This window comes from Trachypithecus francoisi, unplaced genomic scaffold (genome assembly GCF_009764315.1).
Source record: "Trachypithecus francoisi isolate TF-2019V2 unplaced genomic scaffold, Tfra_2.0 Lachesis_group8, whole genome shotgun sequence".
In the NCBI taxonomy this organism is placed as follows: Eukaryota; Metazoa; Chordata; class Mammalia; order Primates; family Cercopithecidae; genus Trachypithecus; species Trachypithecus francoisi.
The window spans coordinates 84,272,705-84,294,801 of NW_022681473.1; the positions used below are offsets into that span (position 1 = coordinate 84,272,705).

At 43.4% G+C, this 22,097-nt stretch overlaps 1 protein-coding gene across 1 annotated transcript; it reads left to right on the plus strand.

The window, feature by feature from the left end:
- Positions 1–17,890: 17,890 nt before the first annotated feature.
- Positions 17,891–21,858, plus strand: IZUMO1R (IZUMO1 receptor, JUNO). Its single transcript, XM_033205725.1, has 5 exons — positions 17,891–18,534; positions 19,285–19,428; positions 20,170–20,379; positions 20,823–20,958; positions 21,083–21,858. The coding sequence occupies exons 1-5, from the start codon at positions 18,451–18,453 to the stop codon at positions 21,349–21,351; spliced, it is 843 nt and encodes a 280-aa protein (XP_033061616.1). The 5' UTR covers positions 17,891–18,450; the 3' UTR covers positions 21,352–21,858.
- The last annotated feature ends 239 nt before the right edge of the window (positions 21,859–22,097 follow it).

Genomic DNA, 22,097 nt, shown 5'->3' on the forward strand with positions numbered 1-22,097 from the left:
CATGAAATTATAGAATCCAGGTTCAAAAACACTGGTGGATAGATGTCACTAAAAATGGTGGAATAGGGAGCCCTAAGGATCTGTTCCTCCACTGAAGCAAATGTTAAGCTAGTGAAAGTTGTTAAACTATTTTGGAATGTGAGAATCTAATAAGAAAAACCTTACAACAACTAGGAGAGTGCTTAATAAAGAGGAGACTTCTAAATTTCGGTAAAAAATTGTGTGGCATTTTTGCTTATCAACCTATCACCCCCTATACCCTAGCTTGGTGGTGGCCATGGAATGGTGGCCGTGTTCCTGTGGTTCAGTTGCTAGTGCCAGAAAGATCAAGAAAGACCTTGTTATCAATAAATTGTGTTGTGCATTTTAATCTTTTTGGCAGTTCCTTGAGAGGCTTGCTTAGACAACTGCCTTTGTTTTGCCCCACTTTGAATTCCCTCATGACTGGAGGCCTCCTGGACAGCATTTGTCAAAAGCACACAAGGGCATTATACAATGGACAGCCACCTGGAGAGAGAGGTGGAGAATGGGACAAGCAGCAGACAGACCAAAAATTCTGGGAACGAGTAGCCTGAGGATCAAGATAAATGGGGAAATAAGGACTCTGAAGGACTCCTGAATATATCAAGGAATCCAGAGAGCCATGTGCATGCTCTGAATAAATGTTCAGAAAGATCTGGGATGATTCGGTGCTTGCATCTCTGGCTGATCTTTGGGCCCTACAGAAGCAGGAGAATAAGGGTTAAGACAGAGTTGTAGGTGATTTGGCTAAGCATTGAATGCTCCAACTAAAAAATAATCTGCAAAGACTGCAGATGTTACTAAGTATTTTTCATTTTATTTCTGGTTTCAAGCATTTAAGTAAGTATCTCTCAGGTGACTGGCTAACTGCTGAGACATAACAGTGACCATACATAACAAGAAATACAATCTTTGCCAAATTCTTAGGAAAAGTTACTAAGCAAATGGATGGCTGCAGCCCAAAACAAACAACAGTAGCCAATTATTGGAAAGGGGGATAATCTGATTTCCAGAGTTACAAACATGCAAAAAATTATGAACATGCAAAGAAACAGAAAAGTATGACCCATTCACAGGAAGAACAAGAGACATTGCCAGAAGCTTTCTCTGAGGATGCTCAGACATTGAACTTAGCAGCTGTCTTAAAGGTGCTCAAATAACTAGGGGAAACTATGGAACTAAAGAAAACCAGGAAAATGATGTCTCAACAGAGAATATCAACAGACAGAAAGTATAAGAAGAAACCAAATAGAAATTCTGGAGGTGAAAAGCATAATAACTACTTTTGTCAAATACACTAGAGGAGTTCAACAGAAAATTTGAGCAGGCAGAACAAACACTCAGTAACTTGAGGAATGGTTCATTAAAATTATCCAGTATAAGTAGAGAAAAGAAAAAATAATAAAGAAAAGGAGTCCTAGCCAAAGCAATCAGAGAACAAATAAAGGGCATCCAAATCAGTAAGAGGAAGTCAAACTGTCACTGTTCACCAATGATGTGATTGTATACCTAGAAAACCCTAAACACTCAGCCATAAAGCTCCTAGTTCTGATAAATGAATTCAGTAAAGTTTCAAGTTACAAAATCAATGAACACAAAACAGTAGCACTGCTGTACACCAACAATCACCAAGCTGAGAATTAAATCAAGAACTCAATCCCTTTTAAAACACCTACCAAAACAAAACAAAAAAAAAAAGAAAAGAAAAGAAAGGAAGAAAGGAAAAACACCTAGGAATATATATAACCAAGGAAGAAAAATATCTCTACAAGGAAAACTACGAAACACTGCTGAAAGAAATTATCAATGACACAAACAAATGGAAACACATCCCATGCTCATGGCTGGGTAGAATCAATATTGTGAAAATGGCCACACTGCCAAAAACAATCTGCAAATTCAATGCAATTCCCATCAAAGTATCATTATCATTCTTTGCAGAAATAGAAAAAAAATCCTAAAGTTCATATGGAACCAAAAAAGAGCCTGCATAGCCAAAGCAAGACTAAGAAAAAGAACAAATCTAGAGGCATCACATTACCCAGCTTCAAATTATACTACAAGGCTATAGTTACCCAAACAGTACAATACTGGTATAAAAATCAGGACATAGACTGGTGGGACAGAATAGAGAAATAAAGCCAAATACTTACCGCCAACTGATCTTTGACAAAGCAAACAAAAACATAAAGTGGGGGAAAGACACTTTATTCAATAAATGGTGCTGAGATAATTGACAAGCCACATGTAGAAGAATGAAACTGGATCCTCATCTCTCATCTTATACAAAAATCAACTCAAGATGGATCAAAGACTTAAATCTAAGACCTAAAACCATACAAATTCTAGAACATAACATCAGAAAAACTCTTCTAGACATTAGCTTAGGCAAAGAGTTCATGACAAAGAACTCAAAAGCAAAGGCAACAAAAACAAAGATAAATAAATGGGACCTAATTAAGCTAAAAAGCTCTTGCATAGCAAAAGAAATAATCAGCAGAGTAAACAGGCAACCCGTGGAGTGGGAGAAAATTTTTCACAAACTATGCATCCAACGAAGGACTAATATCCAGAATCTACAAGGAACTCAAATCAGCAAGAAAAAAAAAAAATAACCCCATCAAAAAGTGGGCAAAGACATGAATAGACAATTCTCAAAAGAAAACATACAAATGGCCAATAAAAATATGAAAAAATGTTCAACATCACTAATTATCAGGGAAATGCAAATCAAAACCACAATGAGGTTACTCCTGCAAGAATGGCCATAATTAAAATATCAAAAAATAACATATGTTGGCATGGATGTGGTGAAAAGGAACACTTTTACACTGCTGGTGGGAATGTAAACTAGTACAACCACTATGGAAAACAATATGGAGATTCCTTAAAGAACTAAAAGTAGAGCTACCATTTGATCCACAATCCCACTACTGGGTCTCTAACCAGAGGAAAAGAAGTCATTATATGAAAAAGACACTTGCACATGCATGTTTATAATAGCACAATGCACAATTGCAAATATTTGGAACCAGCCTAAATGCCCATCAACCAATGAGGGATAAGTGGATAAAAAAATGTGATATAATATACATACCATGGAATGCTACTCAGTCATAATAAAAAGAATGAAATAACGGCATTCACAGCAACCTGGATGGAATTGGAAACCATTATTCTAAGTGAAGCAACTCAGGAATGGAAAAGCAAGTGTTTTGATTGCATAGATAACTTCTTTATCACCCAAGCAGTGTACACTGTACCCAAAGTGTAGTGTTTTATCTCTCACTGCCTTCCCACCCTCCCCCACTGAGTCCCCAAAGTGCTTGTGTCATTCTTATGCCTTTGCATAAGATGGGCACACCAAATCTCAGGAATCATCACTAAAGAAGTTATCTAAGCAATCAAAAACCACCTCTTTCCCCAAAACTACTGAAATAAAATTTAAAAATAAACATTTTTTTTAAAGAAAAAGGAACAGAGTCTAAGGGAGCTGTGGGACACCATCAAGCATACCAAGAAGCATCCCAGGAGGAGAAGAGAGAGAAAGAGGCAAAAAAGCTATTTGAAGAAATCATGGCTTAAATGGCTTAAATTTGATGAAATACATGAGTCTATATATCCAAGAAATTCAACAAACTCTAAGTAGAATAAACTCAAAGACATCTACACTGAGGCACAATGTTAATTAAACTGTCAAAAAAAAAAAAAAGACTAAGACAATTTTGAAAGTGGCAGGAGAGAAACATCTAGTCATATACAAGCAATCATCAATAAGTTTAACAGCTCGTTTCTCATCAGAAACCATGAAGGCCAAAAGGCAACAGGGTGACATAGTTTAAAGCCTGTAAATTAAGAATTATATGTTTATAAAAATATTCTTTAAAAATTAAAATGAAATTTTTTTAAAAAGGCCGGGTGCAGTGGCTCATGCCTGTAATCCCAGCACTTTGGGAAGCCAAGGCGAGTGGATCACCTGAGGTCAGGAGTTCAAGACCAACCTGATCAACATGGTGAAAACCCGTCTCTACTAAAAATACAAAAATTAGCTGGGCACGGTGGTGGGCGCCTGTAATCCCAGCTACTCGTGAGCCTGAGACATGAGAATAGCTTGAACCCAGGAGGCAGAGGTTGCAGTCAGCCGAGATGGCACCATTACACTCCAGCCTGAGCAACAGAGTGAGACTCCGTCTCAAAATAAACAAATAAACTAAAATGAAATTAAGACATTCTCTGATAAAAATTGAGACAGTTTACTGCTAGCAGTCCTGCCCTACAAGAAATGCTAAAAGCAGTCTTTCAGGATGAAATGAACAAACACTACACAGGAATTCAAAACGATATGAAGAAATAACACCAGTAAAGGTAACAACATAGGTGAATATTAATATAAAAGCCAGGGTTATTGTATTTTTGGTTTGTAACTCATCTTTCTTTTCCTATATTATTTAAAATATTAGTGCAAAAAGCACTAATTATAAATTTCTGCTAATTGGCACACAATGTATAAAGATAAAACTGTTAACAACAGCAATGTGAAGAGGGAGTGCAGCTGTACAGGAGCAGAGATTTCTATGCTGTTGAAGTTAGTTGCTATCAATTCAAAGAAATTTAGGATGTTGATTATAATCTCCAGGGTAACCACTAAGAAAATAACTAAGAAACATACAGTAAAGGAAATGAGGTGGGAATCAAAATGTCACACAATTAAAAAAATAAGAAAATAATCTAGAGGTCCTCTGGCTCATTTTGTCCACAGGTACAAGAATTGGCTTTCACTGAAATATGACACATAGCCTGTGGGCAAAATGAGACTCCTCTGAACAGAAGCTCAGCCCACACAAGATTTTCAGCAAAAATATAATATAAATAAACGTGAAGCATTATCTAGATAATAAGCATGACCTCGCAGCTCAGCATGGTCTGAGAACCTGCCTACAGTTGCTCCTGTGAAATTGAGGCCTGGTGCTACATAGCAAGCCAAAATTTTCCTAAGTCTGCTTGGCAGAAGTCTCATGCCATGATGTTAATGGGTATAACACAAAAGGGCTGCTGTAGTCAAATATGTTTGAAATGCTGGGTTAAATGGAGTTCAAGAAATGTCTTGGCTGGACGCGGTGACTCATATCTGTAATCCTAGAACTTTGGGAGGCCAAGGCGGGTGGATCACCTGAAGTCAGGAGTTCCAGACCAGCCTGACCAACATAGTGAAACTCCGTCTCTACTAAAAATACAAAAATTAGCCAGTCCTGGTGGCATGTGCCTGTAGTCCCAGCTACTCACTCGGGAGACTGAGGCAGGAGAAGAACTTGAACTCGGGAGGCGGAGGTTGCAGTGAGCCGGGATCATGCTGCTGTACTCCAGCCTGGCTGATAGAGTAAGACTCTGTCTTAAAAAAAAAAAAAAAAGTCTTTACTGCAGTACTTATTGGAAACTGTAACACATTGTGTATGTACACTTTGAGTCCTCAGGAGGTAGTGATAACACGAATGTTTCCCAAACATTTTCATCGTGGAAAGAATCTGTTATTTTGGAGACTGGAACTTCAGGGAACATTCTTTAGAGAATGGTGCGTAGTAAAGTTAAGCAAAAAATAGAGGTATTCTAAACGCCAGTTTCTTCATGACCGTAGTTGGGTGATGGCATTTAGGGTTGCTGTGTGATAACCTGAGTGACACACTTGTCCCAGTGGCTGCCACATGGCAGGTGTTTAAACTTTGCAGATTTTATTAGATTTAATTGCCAATGAAACACTCAATAGGCTTTTATTTTCTGTTTAATGTAGAATAGGGGGAACACAGACTTGAAGCCAGATAGATTGGGCCTCAAATCCTTGTTCCATTGCTCACTACTGATTATGAACTTTAACAAGAGATACAAAATACCTTCCTAGCAACACTTAGATTACTCTTTTGTTGAGAATAGGGGGCAATAGCCTAGATAATTTGATACATAAGGACCGCATGAATCCACCCTTTGACAACCTGGCACCCATGCACATCTTCTTAAGCCATATTTAATATCCAAATAAAGACAACAAAGTGATACTTCTACCTAACATGACACAACTATCCTGTGTGCAAACAGAAACATGCTAATCCTTTCCCCATAACAGAATGCAGATTCTTGGGTGATATTCACTCTTTTCCTTTCATATCTTGTAGCGTAAATACAAAGAGTGAACCACATATGATAGTGATGACGGTGGCCCCATAAGATCATAATACTCTATTTTTACGTACTTTTTGTATGTTTAGATATGGTTAGATGTAAAAATGCTTATCATTGTGTTACAAGTGCCTACAGTATTCAGTACAGTAACATGCTGTATAGGTTTGTAGCCTAGAAGCAATAGGCTATACTATTATATTTAGCTGAGGGTAGGCTATACCCTCTAGGTTTGTGTAAGTACACTCTGATGTTTGCATGATGTCAAAATTGCCTAACAACACATTTCTCAGAATATATTCCTATTAAGCAACCATGACTGTACTGTGATATAAAGTTAACTTTTGGCCAGGCATGGTGGCTCACACCTGTAATCTCAGCACTTTGGAAGGCTGAGGTGGGAGGATCACTTAAGCCTGGCAGTTTGAGACCAGTCTGGGCAAAATAGTGAGACTCATCTCTGCAAAAAGAAAAAAAAAGATAGATAGATAGACAGATAATCTAGGTATGATGGTGCATCCCTGTAGTCCTAGCCATTTGGAAGGCTGAGGTGGGAGGATCACTTAAGCCCAGGAATCTGAGGCTGCAGTGAGCCATGATCATGCCACTGCACTCAAGCTTGGGCAACAAAATGAGACCCTGTCTCAAACAAAATAAATAAATAAAGTTAACTATCACTAATACATCTTCTGTTCTATGATAAAGAGATAAGACTGAACAACTTATTTAACTTCTCTGAGGTGATCTTTAAAATGGGTTTAAAACACCTACACAGGATTGTTTGCTCATTCCTTCATTCAGCAGGCATTCATACCAATCAATGTAAACTGTGTTGTATACACAAAGACATTCATATGTGACACAATCTTTGCCCTTGACTAGCAGACAGACAGTGAGATGAGATGTCTCAGGAGTTTGGTACAGGACCTGGGACAGAGCCAATGCTTGAGAAATCTTGGCTGCCTTCCCCTTATTCATGGAATGGGTAAGGCGCAGCTCTGAGAACAACCATCCTCATATACTAGGTTCCTTCACTTCACCCAAAGAGACCATTCATCCTTCAGTAGAAATCACTCTTTGAATCTTCCAGATTCAAAGAAAACACCATACCAAGGGATTTGGCAGGTAAGGGAGGAGATAAAGGCTTTCCACATTTCTGTGAATGAGTGCAATGCTTTGTCTTTAAGGACAATACAGCAAGAGGCTTCAATGTTTCCTCTTAAGCCCCAGTATGCATGGCAACCAGACATTCCACAGACTTTGATTATAAAATGGAAGCATCGTCATCACTGGTCATCAGAGAAATGCAAATCAAAACCGCAATGAGATACCATCTCACACCAGTTAGAATGGCAATCATTAAAAAGTCAGGAAACAACAGATGCTGGAGAGGATGTGGAAAAATAGGAACACTTTTACACTGTTGGTGGGATTGTAAACTAGTTCAACCATTACGGAAAATAGTATGGTGATTCCTCAAGGATCTAGAACTAGAAGTACCATATGACCCAGCCATCCCATTACTGGGTATATACCCAAAGGATTATAAATCATGCTGCTATAAAGACACATGCACACGTATGTTCATTGCAGCACTATTCACAATAGCAAAGACTTGGAATCAACCCAAATGTTCATCAGTGACAGACTGGATTAAGAAAATGTGGCACATATACACCATGGAATACTATGCAGCCATAAAAAAGGATGAGTTTGTGTCCTTTGTGGGGACATGGATGCAGCTGGAAACCATCATTCTCAGCAAACTATCTCAAGAACAGAAAACCAAACACCGCATATTCTCACTCATAGGTGGGAACTGAACAATGAGATCACTTGGACTCGGGAAGGGGAACATCACACACCGGGGCCTATTATGGGGAGGGGGGAGGGGGGAAGGATTGCATTGGGAGTTATACCTGATGTAAAGGGCGAGTTGATGGGTGCTGACGAGTTGATGGGTGCAGCACACCAACATGGCACAAGTATACATATGTAGCAAACCTGCACATTATGCACATGTACCCTGGAACTTAAAGTATAATAATAATGATAATAAAAGAAACTTTTCCAAAAATAAAAAAATAAAATGGAAGCATCAACTCAAATATGAAAAGACACTTGGCAACTTAAAATCTATTATAGTTTCATAAATCGGAGTCTTTGAATATTCCCAACTATTAACATTTTTCAGAGATTTAAGTCTTAAATAAACTTAAAGCAATTCAAGAGCTTCACATAGTGTTACATCTCACTGGTCTATAATAAAGGTCTCTGAAGAATCACAAAATTTACTTTTCTAGAAATGGCAACTGCTTAATGATTGTATTGCAAGGCAATTTATCCACAGTCTCCTGGAAAACTGACTTTCCTCTCTCTGTCTTTTCATTTGTAAGCACAAGGGCATAAAGAGTCAAATATTTGCCACATTCAAACTGTTTACTTTCCATTACTTTCTTTCTATAAAAACTATAAAATACATTGTGGACCTTCCAACCTTTCTGTGAGATTTCTCAGATATTTTCAATGTAAGACAAAGACTAAAACAAATCCAGAAAGATGCATATTTGTTTTCTCTAGTATAACCCGACTGATTCCATTCTTAAAACTTGAAATTGTGTACTTGACTAAGAAAAAACAGAAAACCATTCACCAATTGCATTTGTGAAGCCTCCTGGTTTATAGAGCTGTGGGGAGTCAGGAAGATGAGCCCAGCAAGACACAGGTCATCTCGTGATATGAGAAGTTAATAAAGAGAAGAAAAACAATCATTTTCTACAAAGTAGAAATCGAAATGCCTGCAAATCACATAGGTACATGACCATGTAAATATGACCATACACAAAAACTCAGATTTCCAAGAATTTTTCCTGATATGTTTCTTGGCAAAAGTGAATCATAGGAGAAATCTTTTTTTTTTTTAACTAAAAAACAATCGCTTGTTCATTTAACAAATACCTACTGAGTGCCTATCATGTACCCAGAACTGTGGTTATAGGTGTGATACTGACAGACACAGTCTCTACTGGTCTAGGATCTTACAGCCGCCCAGTGGGGAACACATGAGTCAGCAGGCAGTTCTGGAATAGTGTGGCAAGTGACGTGATGGAGGTAACCCAAGAGCTATGAGACAGAGTACCTGGAAGGACACCTAACCCAGATTTGAGCTTCCTTGGATGTAGATATCTTCAAATTGAGATCTAGAAAATAACAAGTTAGCTAGGGAAGATATTACATGTTTTGAGGATGACGGAGGAGGTCCCATGTGAAATGGAATAACATGTACAAAAGCCTGTAGCAACAGTGATCATAGAGAGTTGAAAGTATTGCAGACAGTTCCGTTTCGCTGGACTTTCCCATACCAGGAAGTGGATACAATTCTAATATTGCCACCAACATTGGCTTACATCCTTGGATAGTGAAGAGGAGAGATGGGGGCAGGACACAGTCACACTAAAAGTCATGCTTTGGGCAGCCTTGCCTGCAGGGGGCCACTGAACCATATGTATTACACCCATATAAAATTGTCCCAGTCTAAAAGAACCTATGTAGGGGTGTTTCAAGGTCCTTTGAGAGGAGCTACTGGTAAGTTTGTGCCTATTCAAATACTTTTCATTTTAAGCATACTAGGTTGGCAGGAGGGGCATCTACTGAAAATTGGACTGTGAGGAAAGAGCATGGCCTGTGGAGTCAGAAACACTGAGTTCTACCCCAGGTTCAGGCCCCTGGGTTGTCACACCTGACACATCCCATTCACTCACTCACTCATTCATGTATTCAAATATTGAGAGGCCCTTCTATGTACCATAAACTGGCAGGAGCTGGTAACAGAAGGCGATATGGTTCGGCTGTGTCCCCACCCAAAATCTCATCTTGAATGATAATCCCCATAATCCCCATGTGTCAAAGGCAGGGCCAGGTGGAGGTCACTGGATCATGGGAGTGGTTTCCCCCATGCTGTTCTCATGGTAGTGAGTGAGTCTCACAAGACCTGATGGTTTTATAAGCGTCTGGCATTTCCCCTGCTTGCACTCACTTGGTCCTGCAACCCTGTGAAGAAGGTGCCTGCTTCTCCTTTACTTTCTGCCATGATTGTAAGTTTCCTGAGGCCTCCCCAGTCCTGCGCAATTGTGAGTCAATTAAACCTCTGTCCTTTATAAATTACCTAGTCTCAGGTATTTCTTTATAGCAGTATGAGAACAGACTAATATAGAAGGATAAAGTAAAGTCCTCACCCTTAAGGAACTCAAGAGTCTAAGGAGGGCGGACCAAGCAAATATGCAGAAGATTGCATCACCCTGTATTAAACACGATGCTGAAAAGAAGCATCGAATGCCATGACAGTCCACAGAGGAAGGGACAAAAGCAGGCTGTCTTGTGATGAAGGTGCCTGAGCAGAGCCCGAGATGATGAGCAGCCTGGTGGAGAAGCAGGGAAAGGTCATCCCCAGCAGATGGAGCTGCAGATGAAAAGGAACAGAGTGGCGGTAGAGCAGGGAGTAGCTCAGTGTGGCTGGCATGAAGGGTGAGAATGGGATGGGAGGAGAGAGGTTTCTGTTGTAACCCATGTCAGATGATGAAGAGCCTCGAATGATCTTGTTAAAGTATTTGCATGAGGTGGTGGAGGAAGAGAGGTCCAGGATAGCTCCAGGCAGGGTGACTGAAGGGAAGGGGTCCCATTAGCCAGCACAGAAAAGGAGATTGAATGTGGAGCTAAAACAGGTAAGGTCCCTGTGAAAAATTCAAGTGCAATACCATTGGAAGTATGTAGATATGTAATTCTACAGGTTGGGACTGTATAGAGATTTAAGAGTACCCACATATAGATGATCACTGAAGCCATGTTGGGAGTGATATTGCCCAGAGAGAGAGAGTGTACGGTAAGAAGAGAAGAGGTCCAACCAAGAACAGAGCCCCAGAAAGCACTTAAAGGGCAGAAGGAGGAAATGGAACCTATCAAAGGGACCAAAAAGGAACTAGTTGAGATGTAGGAGGAAAGCCCTGAGAATCAAGGAAGACGTGAGTTTCAAGAAGGCCAGGGGACTGAGTACATTGGTCAAAGGCAGCTGAGGAGTCAGGTAGGATCCAGATGGACCTTACCCACTGGATTGGATAATTTAGAAGTTGTTGCTGAATATGGCCAGAGTGGATTCCACGAAACGGTGCTGGAGTCAGGCAGCAGGGAGGGATAATGAACATGAGGAGACACAGAGGAGCCACCATGAACATACACAGGTTTTATACAAAACATAGCTAGGAAGAAAAGACAGTTTGGCAGCTGAGGTGGAACTTAGGGTCTAAGGACAGTTCCAGGAAGGGATGGTGGGTGGATTGAAAATATATGAAGAGACTGGGCATGGTGGCTCACACCTGTAATCCCAGCATTTTGGGAGGCCAAGGCAGGTGGATCACTTGAGGTCAGGAGTTCGAGACCAGCCTGGCCAACATGATGAAACCCTGTCTCTACTAAAAATACAAAAATTATCCAGGCATGGTGGTACGTGCCTGTGATCCCAGCTACTCGGAAGGCTGAGGCAGGAGAATTGCTTGAACCTGGGAGGCGGTGGTTGCAGTGAGCTGAGATTGCGCCATTGCACTCTAGCCTGGGCGACGAAGCAAGACTCCATCTCAAAAAAAAAAAAAAAAGAAAAAGAAAAGAAAAGAAAAAGAAAAAGAAAAGAAAGAAAATGTACGGAGAACAGTTGCATACTGTAAAACTGCATGCAAACCTTAGTTACTAGTTAGTAATGCTCTCTGATACACCCAGCAGTAGCCTGGTTTGAATGTGACAATGTGACATAAGTGTGATGGTGAGCAAGGAAGCCATCAGCCCAAGAAGGAAAATAAGGAGAGTAAAGACATTTTTTCTTTCTACCATCTGTAATTTTCAGTTAATTCCTTGTCCATAGAACATTGGTGTTTTGCTCTCTGTTCTCCCCTTACTTGAGCTTCAAACTCATTTCCCTTGTGGTGATTAGACCTGAAAAGTGGCCTTCTTCAAGTGGCAATGAGAGGCCCCAGCATTAACACTCTGAAATATCACAGAAATTATCAGAAACTGAAGAGGCTCTGGTTGGAAAATCTGGGAGTGAGGAAGAAAACTGAGAGAGGAAAGGCAAGGAGGGGAGGGGTGGGAGGAAAGGCTGAGAGGAGAGGTCACTATAAACTAGAAGGAGGAAGAATAGAGGAGGGAAGGAAAAGAAAGAGGGGATAGGAAGGAAGAGAGGAGAGGGGAGGGAGGGAGAGGAGAAAGAGAAAAGAGGGAAGAGATGGGAAGAAGGATGGGGAGAGGGAGAAGAGAGAGGTCACCTTAAGTTGGAGAGAAAAGGATGGGTGAGCATATGATAAAGGAGAAGAAAGAGAAAGAGGAAAGGAAGGAAGGCAGGGGAAAGGGAGAGATGGGATAGGTCAGGTTAAACTAGGGAAGTGTCTGAATTAATATTCCAGGAAGAGATACTGGATGGATTGAAAATGTCTCAAGAACAATTGCACATTGTGAAACTGCATTCAAATCTCAGTTATGAGCTATTACACTCAGCATCAGGAAGGAAGAGAGGCAGAAAAGAGAGGTGGGATAGGTCAGGTTAAACTAGAGAAGTGTCTGAGTTAAAACTACATTTTTAAGAAATGCAGTTTGGGCCAGGCACGATGGCTGCTGCCTGTAATTCCAGCACTTTGGGAAGTCGAGGCAGGTGAATCACTTGAGGTCAGGAGTTTGAGATCAGCCTGGACAACATGGTGAAACCCCATCTCTACTAAAAATACAAAAAATTAGCCAGGCATGGTGGTGTGCACCTGTAATCCCAGCTACTTGGGAGGGAGGCTGAGGTGGGAGAATCGCTGGAACCCAGGAGGTGGAGGTTGCAGTGAGCCAAGATTGTGTACTGCATCCCAGCCTAGGCAACAGAGCAAGAGTCTGTCTAAAAAAAAAAAGAAGAAGGAAGGAAGGAAGGAAGGAAGGAAGGAAGGAAGGAAGGAAGGAAGAAGGAAGGAGGGAGCGAGGGAGGGAGGGAGGGGAAAAGAAGAGAGAGTGAGAAAGAAAGAAAGAAAGAAAGAAAGAAAGAAAAGAGGAAGGAAGGAAGGAAGGAAGGAAGGAAGGAAGGAAGAAGGAAGGAAGGAAGGAAGGAAGGAAAGAAAGAAAGAAAGAAAGAAAAAAGAAAGAAAGAAAGAAAGAAAGAAAGAAGAAAGAAAGAAAAGAAATGCAGTTTTATTCTACTCAGGTATTTCTCCTCATTTACTCAACAAATTGCAGAGTATGCACTCTGGGCCAGGGACTGTGTTTGACCCTGTGATCATTACTATCTACCTGTACCTGCTTACAGAAGAGAGGCAAGGCCGAGCCTGTCTGCAGGCATTCATTTCCAAGGGCAGGAGGTATGTGCAATGACTGCAGCAAGCATAAGCTCCAAAAGACATCTCACCAGCCCATGACGGCCATGCAAGTTTCCCTGACAGGAAACCTTCGGTTCTGAGAGCTGAAGAGTACGTATCCCTAGACACAGAGGCTGGGCTATGACAGAAAAGCCCTGGAAGAGGGGCCCCTGCAAGGGGCAGGACAATGACAGGCCATCAGGCCTCAGGAGTGCCCAGAGCATCCATGAGAGCAAGGACAACAGATTAAGATGGAAAAGTAAATAAAAACCACATTTAAAAGGGCTGTGTGCCATGTTAAGGATCTGGGACTTACCTTAAGGTCTAGAAAGGTCTTAAACATGGGAGTATCATAACTGTCTTTACATTTTTAAAAGATCATTCTGAAAAACAAAGACTGCAAACAAATGTTGAACCCTGGTTAATGATATGCAGGTTTGAATTACTTAGGAAGACATCAGTTTACTGATATCCGCAATTTACTTTGAAATGCATAAAAAGTAATAAGACTGATACCTGAATAGAGAGAAGGATGATTGGCTAAATATATAATAAAGAAAATAGAAGACATTCATACAGCCAACAGACACATGAAAAAAATGCTCATCATCACTCGCCATCAGATAAATGCAAATCACAATGAGATACCATCTCACACCAGTTAGAATGGCAATCATTAAAAAGTCAGGAAACAACAGGTGCTGGAGAGGATGTGGAGAAATAGGAACACTTTTACACTGTTGGTGGGATTGTAAACTAGTTCAACCATTATGGAAAACAGTATGGCAATTCCTGAAGGATCTAGAACTAGATGTACCATATGACCCAGCCATCCCACTACTGGGTATATACCCAAAGGATTATAAATTATTCTACTACAAAGACACATGCACACGTATGTTTACTGCAGCACTATTCACAATAGCAAAGACTTGGAATCAACCCAAATGTCCATCAGTGACAGACTGGATTAAGAAAATGTGGCACATATACACCATGGAATACTATGCAGCCATAAAAAAGGATGAGTTTGCGTCCTTTGTAGGGACATGGATGCAGCTGGAAACCATCATTCTTAGCAAACTATCACCAGAACAGAAAACCAAACACCGCATGTTCTCACTCATAGGTGGGAACTGAACAATGAGATCACTTGGACTCGGGAAGGGGAACATCACACACCGGGGCCTATCATGGGGAGGGGGGAGGGGGGAGGGATTGCATTGGGAGTTATACATGATATAAATGATGAATTGATGGGTGCTGACGAGTTGATGGGTGCAGCACACCAACATGGCACAAGTATACATATGTAACAAACCTGCACGTTATGCACATGTACCCTAGAACTTAAAGTATAATAAAAATAAAAATAAAAGAAAATATAATAAAATGGTAATGGTGAAATCTAAGTGGTGGGCATAAAGTTATCTCAACTTTATGTTTGAACACTTTCATAATTAAAATACTGATAAAAGAAACGAAATAATTATATGAAAAATATACCTGCATTCTTATGTTTATTACAGCACTATTCACAATAGCAAAGATTTGGAATCAACCTAAGTGTCCATTAACAGATGAATGGATAAAGTAAATGTGGTAAAATATATACAATGAAACACTATTCATCCATAAAAATGAATGAAATCATGTATGTTGCAGTAACATGGATGGAACTGAAGCCACTATCTTAAGTAAAACAACTCAAACAAAAAGTCAAATACTGCATTTTCTCACTTAAAAGCGGAAGCTAAATAATGTGTACACATGGACATAGAACATGGAATAATAGACGTTGGAGGCTCAGAAGGGCGGGAGGGGGTGAGGTATAAGAAATTACATAATGAGTACAATGTACAAAGCACAGACTTCACCACTATGCAATATATCCATGTAACCGAACTGCACTTATACCCTTAAATTTATACAAATTAAAAAAAATTCTGAGACATTACATCATTATGGCTGCTACATGATTAAAGCTCCAGAAAAGGGTGGGAGAGCTAATTAGGGGGTTGTTGCAGTAACTGAGGCAAGAGCTGATCATGGTCCAGACAGTAAGTAAGGGATGTGAATTCAAGAGATATTTCGAAAGTGAAATCAACAGCTTCGGCAATTAGATAGACATAGAGGGAAGAATAAATTAATATCCCTGTTTACCTGCCCTAGACAGAAACCAATTAAGAGTTTAGATGAGGATGGTCAATCGGGTTTGGGGTGAGAAGAATTCACGAGAGACCCACTAAGAACCTGGAATCACTGAAGTCCCCTTCGGCTGGCCTCTGACAGCAGATTCTCACAGGAGACTCCAGGCTCTAGCTCTTCACTTTCCTTGTCTGTTCTCAAAGTCAGTGGGCTTCAGCCCCTTGGGTGACCTGAGGATGGGAGAGGGGAGAGAAGTCATCACTGCCCAGCATCTCCAGTGGCCCCAAACCAGAGCCAAGGCTGGGTTGCGTCACCCACTGCCCTGCCCTCCTTGTCCTCCCTCAGAGCCCTCTGAAGGCAGCTGTACCTCTTCTTTTGGAAATGGAAGTGTTCTGTTTTGTTGCGTGTGTGTGCGTGCGTGTGTGTGTATGTTTAGAATAAAATTGTTTTGAATCAGCCACTTCAAATTGCTTCATCTACAGTCAGCTTTGTTTTATCTGCTTTCAGTCAGAAAACAGATTGCTCTGGAAGACTCAGTCACAATAAGGCAAAAATAAGCTTTGCTCAAGGGTCTCAAGCTGCCTCTCCCGAGAGCAGATGCTGGCCGGCCTGATGGTTCTCTGAAAGGCAGCCTCACTCACTGGGTAATTCCTTCCTCCCTCTCTCCCTCCCTCCCTCCACCTGCATATGCGCTGGCTGCAATTTTAGCTCATTTCCTACAGCTTTGTCCTGGAGACCATTAGCAAGCCGTCCTTAGTCCTTCTTCCCACCCTATGAGGGACGGTTGTCAGAGGACCTATTTCTATTTCAATAATTACTGTTGTGATTCATGTCTGGATTCTGGGCTCTGGCACCTCCACAGCCATTTTAAATTGAACCTTAAACCCTAAATCTCTTAGTTTGTCAAGGCTTGGAGCTTCCTGAATATTCGTGAGGAACTGAACAGAATATGAGAGCCTGCTTCTCCCCCTGTCAGGCTATGGAGATGCTATTACCATTTGGTATCTGAACCTAAGGAGGAGACTCCATGCTCTGCTTCAGGTGGGGACATGGGAGAATGGGTTGATAACTGTCACTTTTCTAGAATAAAGCCAACACACATCTCCCAATGCATGTACAACCTCATTATGGCATTTAACCTTTTTTAAAAAGGAGACCTCACTTGAGAACCAGACAGTATCTACTCTTTTAGTCCTGGAGGTTTCTCCCTCACCTGGTCCTTAAGCATTAGATAGGGAGTCGAGTATACCTGAATTTATAACCCAGCTCCACTACTCACCTCTGAGCCTCAGTTTCCCCACAGCTAAAACAAGGAGGGTGTTCACATTGGAAGTCTTTTTGAGACATCAGATCCTGTAGATGGCACCAGGCCAGTGCCTGCCTCCTTGTTTGTGCTCTGCATTCAGTGGCTGTGATTACCCAGGTGTGGAGAATGTCATTTTCCAACATGAGTACACGTTTTACACATCAATTGTGTAGCTGAACACCACAGAATGTATTTTATTTTAGTCCATTAAAAAATGCTTTTAGGCCGGGCGCGGTGGCTCAAGCCTGTAATCCCAGCACTTTGGGAGGCCGAGGCGGGCGGATCACAAGGTCAGGAGATCGAGACCATCCTGGCTAACACAGTGAAACCCCGTCTCTACTAAAAAGTACAAAAAAAAAAACTAGCCGGGCGAGGTGGCGGGCGCCTGTAGTCCCAGCTACTCAGGAGGCTGAGGCAGGAGAATGGTGTGAACCCGGGAGGCGGAGCTTGCAGTGAGCTGAGATCCGGCCACTGCACTCCAGCCTGGGCGACAGAGCGAGACTCCGTCTCAAAAAAAAAAAAAAAAAAAATGCTTTTAGTGTTTTGTTTTCATTTCCTTTGTATCAACAAAACTTCACTGATTTCAGCTACTTCTCTTTCAGAGAGACAGAGAGAACATATTATAAAAACAAAGAAATATGCTCCTTTTCCAGCATTTTTATCATCTTTAGGACTCTCCCAAGAATCCTATCCAAGTTTCCAGTCTCTCCTTAGCTGAAAAGGATAGTCTTGCAAATATGATCACTGCTGAGGATCCTTGTAGAATATTTCACAGGACAACGATTCCTGTGTGCTAAGGGGGGCTGTTTGGTGGGTTATGGAGGGACTTTCTTTGTTTTGTTTGCTTTGGCTTTGTTCGTATGTTTAAATTCTTGGGTCCCCAAGGCCACACTTCATCTCTGCATCCTGTGTCCTGGGTCTGCTCTCCAGCAGGGACTGTAGCTCCTGTGGGCTGTGCGAGGACACTGTCAGAAAAGCCACCAGGTGACTGAGCTGATGCCTGGCTAACAGTGAAGGGCAGGTAGAGCTACGGAACCGAACATAGGAGGGGCGTGTGGAGAGAGGATAAAAGAATACAATTTAAAATCATTAAGACTTCCTCTATCCCAGGCACAATGCCAAGGTTTTTGTTCATGAACTTTCTCTTTATTTTCCCAATCTCATAATAAAAACTTCCTTTACAGAGAGGGAAAGCAACAGAGTTTGAGTCATTTTCTCCAGGGCAGCCAGCTAGTGAGTAGCAGAGCTGAGAGCTGAACCCAATAGCTTATTGAAGAGCCCCAGATCTTGCCTATGATGGGGTCTGTTTCTCTGAGGAAGCAAACTTCTTAGAACCCATAGGCCTGCAGAGCTGAGTAAGACAGACGCTGTTTAATGGGAGCCACGTGGAGTTCTCCTCCTGCACCTGGACCTAGTAGAAATCAGACTGGGTAATAAATGGGTGGGACGTGGAACTCTCCTCAGCCTCACAGTTTCAGGGGGAGGAGGGAGCAGGAGCACCTGGAGGCCCCTGCCTTGAAAGTGAGTATGAAGAGAGTGCTGGAAGGGGCAGCATCTTTCCTCCTTTTACCTAACGGACCTGATTCTTTAAAAACATTCGAGGTCGTGGCTGAACTTGAAACTGGTGATCTGGAGAGAGAACAGCCTTAGATTTGGACTTGAGGGTGGACTCTGAAGAGGGGGCTGGGCTCTTCTTCCCTAGGATGTTTGAGGCTCTTAGCTCAGGGTAGGCTAGAAGTTCCCAGTTTCACCATGATGGGTCCAGGTCAGGCTCCTGCCAGACCTGGGGGGCTGGGGGAGCCATGGGCTCCTGGGTTATGAAGCTGAGGGGCCCTGTGTCCTAAGAGGTTGGGTGCTTGAGGCCCGGGGCCCCTCTGCCTTTTGCTTTGTTTTGTCTCTCTCTCTACTACCTCTCATTACCACTACTACCCAGAACAGAGTTGGATATAGGAAGGGCCCTCCTCCTCATTCCTGTGATGGGGATCAGGCTTTGGATGTAGAAGGCTCCTCCTATCTGACTCGTGCCTCAGCATTTCCCTGGCTCTGCAGGGCCAGCAAAGCCTCCAGCACTGTGTCAGGCCTCCGAGGATTATTCTACCTGCCCTGACATTCCGTGATGCTGCCTCCAACAGAAGGTCCCAGGAGCAGCCAAAGTGTTGCAGTCACTTGAGGGAGATTGAAGCCCATCCTCCTTTTTCAGTGCCTGCTGTGATGAAGTGGGTGGAGTGGGGTATCCTTTCCAACGAGTGTACAGCATCAGTCTCTCTGCAGCAGGCCATGGCATGGTGGTGGCCACTCCTGCTAGAGCTGTTGACAGTCTTGCCCACCTGGGCTGGGGACGAGCTACTCAACATCTGCATGAATGCCAAACACCACAAGAGAGTGCCTGGCCCAGAAGACAAGCTCTATGAGGAGGTACAGTGGCCAGACCTGGGGATGGGACGGGGAAGATCAGGGAAGGGACACAAATGCCAAGATGGTCTCCAAACCTCATCAACCCTGATCATTTGGTTCCTGGGGTTGGGAGTTGAGCAAAGACAACTAGGTGGAAAGAGACTATGCCTTTTTGAGACCATAAGACCCAAGTGATTCAAAGTTCCCATTTCTGAGCTGCTCCAGCCACTGGGAAAGCCGGGGCAGATGGTGATCCCAGAGGTCCATTGTTGACTCAGCATAGATGAAAACAAGCCTTCCTGCCAACAGGTCCTGGGGAAACATACAACTTATGTAGCCCCTCCCCAAGCTCCTAAAGGCAATTGCCAGGGATGTGGGAGGAAGAACACAGCTGGCATTTTGCCTATGAGACCCTCCCACTCAATGCAACCCCAGATTCCCCTAGGTCTCGCTGGGGCTCTTCTACCTGCTTTGCCCTAAGAGGCTTCTGCTGCCTCTCAGGAGCTGAGAGCCCAGAAGTTGTGTTCCTAGAGGACTGTAGCAGCCTGTGGCAGGGGGTCAGTGTGCAGGTGCCTCTGCCCTTTGGGTAAATATTGAGAGATTATCAGGGTTCCTCTTATGTAGGGGCTTACCAGCTAAAGGCATCCCACTTGCTCAGGCCTTCTCCTAAGGGACATTTTCATGTCAGCGCCCTTCTTCCCTAGACACTTGGCAACCCTTGCCCCTTATGCCTGGGCCTTTTGTTTCCTTGTTTGCCTTCAGTGCATCCCCTGGAAGGACAATGCCTGCTGCACCCTCACGACAAGCTGGGAAGCCCATCTGGATGTGTCCCCACTCTACAACTTCAGCCTGTTTCACTGTGGACTGCTGATGCCTGGCTGTCGGAAGCACTTCATCCAGGCCATCTGCTTCTATGAGTGCTCCCCAAACCTGGGGCCCTGGATCCGGCCAGTGGGAAGCCTGGGGTGGGAGGTAGGAGGCAGATCTGTGCAATGCCCTGTTATTATATTAACAGTCAGAGCTTTCATCCTATCTTATGCTGATGCCTCCAGGATGCTAGCAGGAACAGGAGGTGTTATCTCCCTATGGACAAGAGCAGACCCAGAGGCCCCTGCTGGAGAACCACATGGGGGAGACTGTTTTGACAACAGTGGGATGCAGGGCTATCACCACAGGAGGCTTGGTGGGGTTAGGCAGACCTGAGCTTCAGTCTCATGTTCTGTCCCTACCAGCTGTATAGCCCAGGACAAACTATTAAATCTCTTAGCCTTATTGGTGTTATTTGTAAAATAATACTTAGAGACTTTATAGAAGATGATGTACATATGGTAGCTGGCACAAATACCACTGTAGCTATTAGTAGTCTTCCCATCTCTGCTATTAATGTTCTTATCTCTGGCTATGACTGCACCCAGGAGGCCCCAAGTGGGCAGGGAGAGCGAGTCGTGAATGCACCGCTGTGCCAGGAGGACTGTGAGGAGTGGTGGGAAGACTGTCACATGTCTTACACATGCAAATCCAACTGGCGTGGCGGCTGGGACTGGAGTCAGGGTGAGTGGTGCTGACAACGCCTTGGTGGGGAAGCAGGACCCTTGGTGGTCCCCACAAGGGGGCAGGTGCAAAGGCTAGGGATGAGGGAGTAGGAGGTAAGATGTCCCTCCTCCATCCCCTGCAGGGAAGAACCGCTGCCCCAAAGGGGCCCAGTGCCTCCCTTTCTCCCATTACTTCCCCACCCCAGCTGACCTGTGTGAGAAGACTTGGAGCAATTCCTTCAAGGCCAGCCCTGAGCGACGGAACAGTGGGCGGTGTCTCCAGAAGTGGTTTGAGCCTGCTCAGGGCAACCCCAATGTGGCCGTGGCCCGCCTCTTCGCCAGCTCTGCCCCATCCTGGGAACTGTCCTACACCCTCATGGTCTGCTCCGTGTTCCTGCCGTTCCTTTCCTGAGAGCCCTTCTTCTCCAACCCACATTCCTGCACGTCCACCAACTGTGGGTCGGGCCAGGCCACAGCCTACCTCCTTCCTCAGGCCCTCCCCTAAAAGCAGTGGCATGGGCTAGGGACTGGGTGGGACTGGGCAGTCCCTAGCCCATGCCACTGCTTTTAGGGGAGGGCCTGAGGAAGGAAGTGGCCACTGAGGCTTCAGTGGCTGGTGCCTGAGCCCTGCACATTTGGTCCGAGGCCCCCTCCACTGCTCTGCTCTGCCTTAGCTGGCCTGGGAGGCAGCTGGGGGCTGGGAGTGCCAAGGTGACTGGCCCCCTCCTGCCTTGAGGGATGGACGATTTCAAGGGGCTCAAGGACTTTTCCCATCCAGTGCACGCCTACCCCTTTCTATGACAGAGCTCATGGTGGCAGACCTGGCCTCCCATCCTCCGATGGTGTCTCCAATAAATCAGCACTCAACCTCTCCTCTGCTTGACTTCCTCTGTCTTAGCTTTATGAGCAGGGACCCAACATGCACACAGCGGGAAGCAGTTTGCCCACTGCACTGAAACTTCAAAGTTAGGTTGTTACTTGCCTAACAATTATCACCCTCTTAATATCTGTCACATATCCTCACAACACCTCTCTGATGGGAGTACTTTCAATGCCTCTTTTTTTTCAACAAGTGGCACCCCATACAAAGGACCCAAAGCCAGGGCAAGAGGGATGGGACCACCCAGAGCATCAGTTCTATTTTGGCTGCCAAAATCA

What these genes read in the sequence shown, in the direction of transcription:
- IZUMO1R (XM_033205725.1), top strand. Translation starts at nt 18,451, where the DNA reads ATGGGTGGGACGTGGAACTCTCCTCAGCCTCACAGTTTCAGGGGGAGG. An exon ending in AAGACAAGCTCTATGAGGAG is followed by an intron (nt 19,429 to 20,169) that starts GTACAGTGGCCA and finishes GTTTGCCTTCAG; the next exon opens with TGCATCCCCTGGAAGGACAA. An exon ending in CGGCTGGGACTGGAGTCAGG is followed by an intron (nt 20,959 to 21,082) that starts GTGAGTGGTGCT and finishes CATCCCCTGCAG; the next exon opens with GGAAGAACCGCTGCCCCAAA.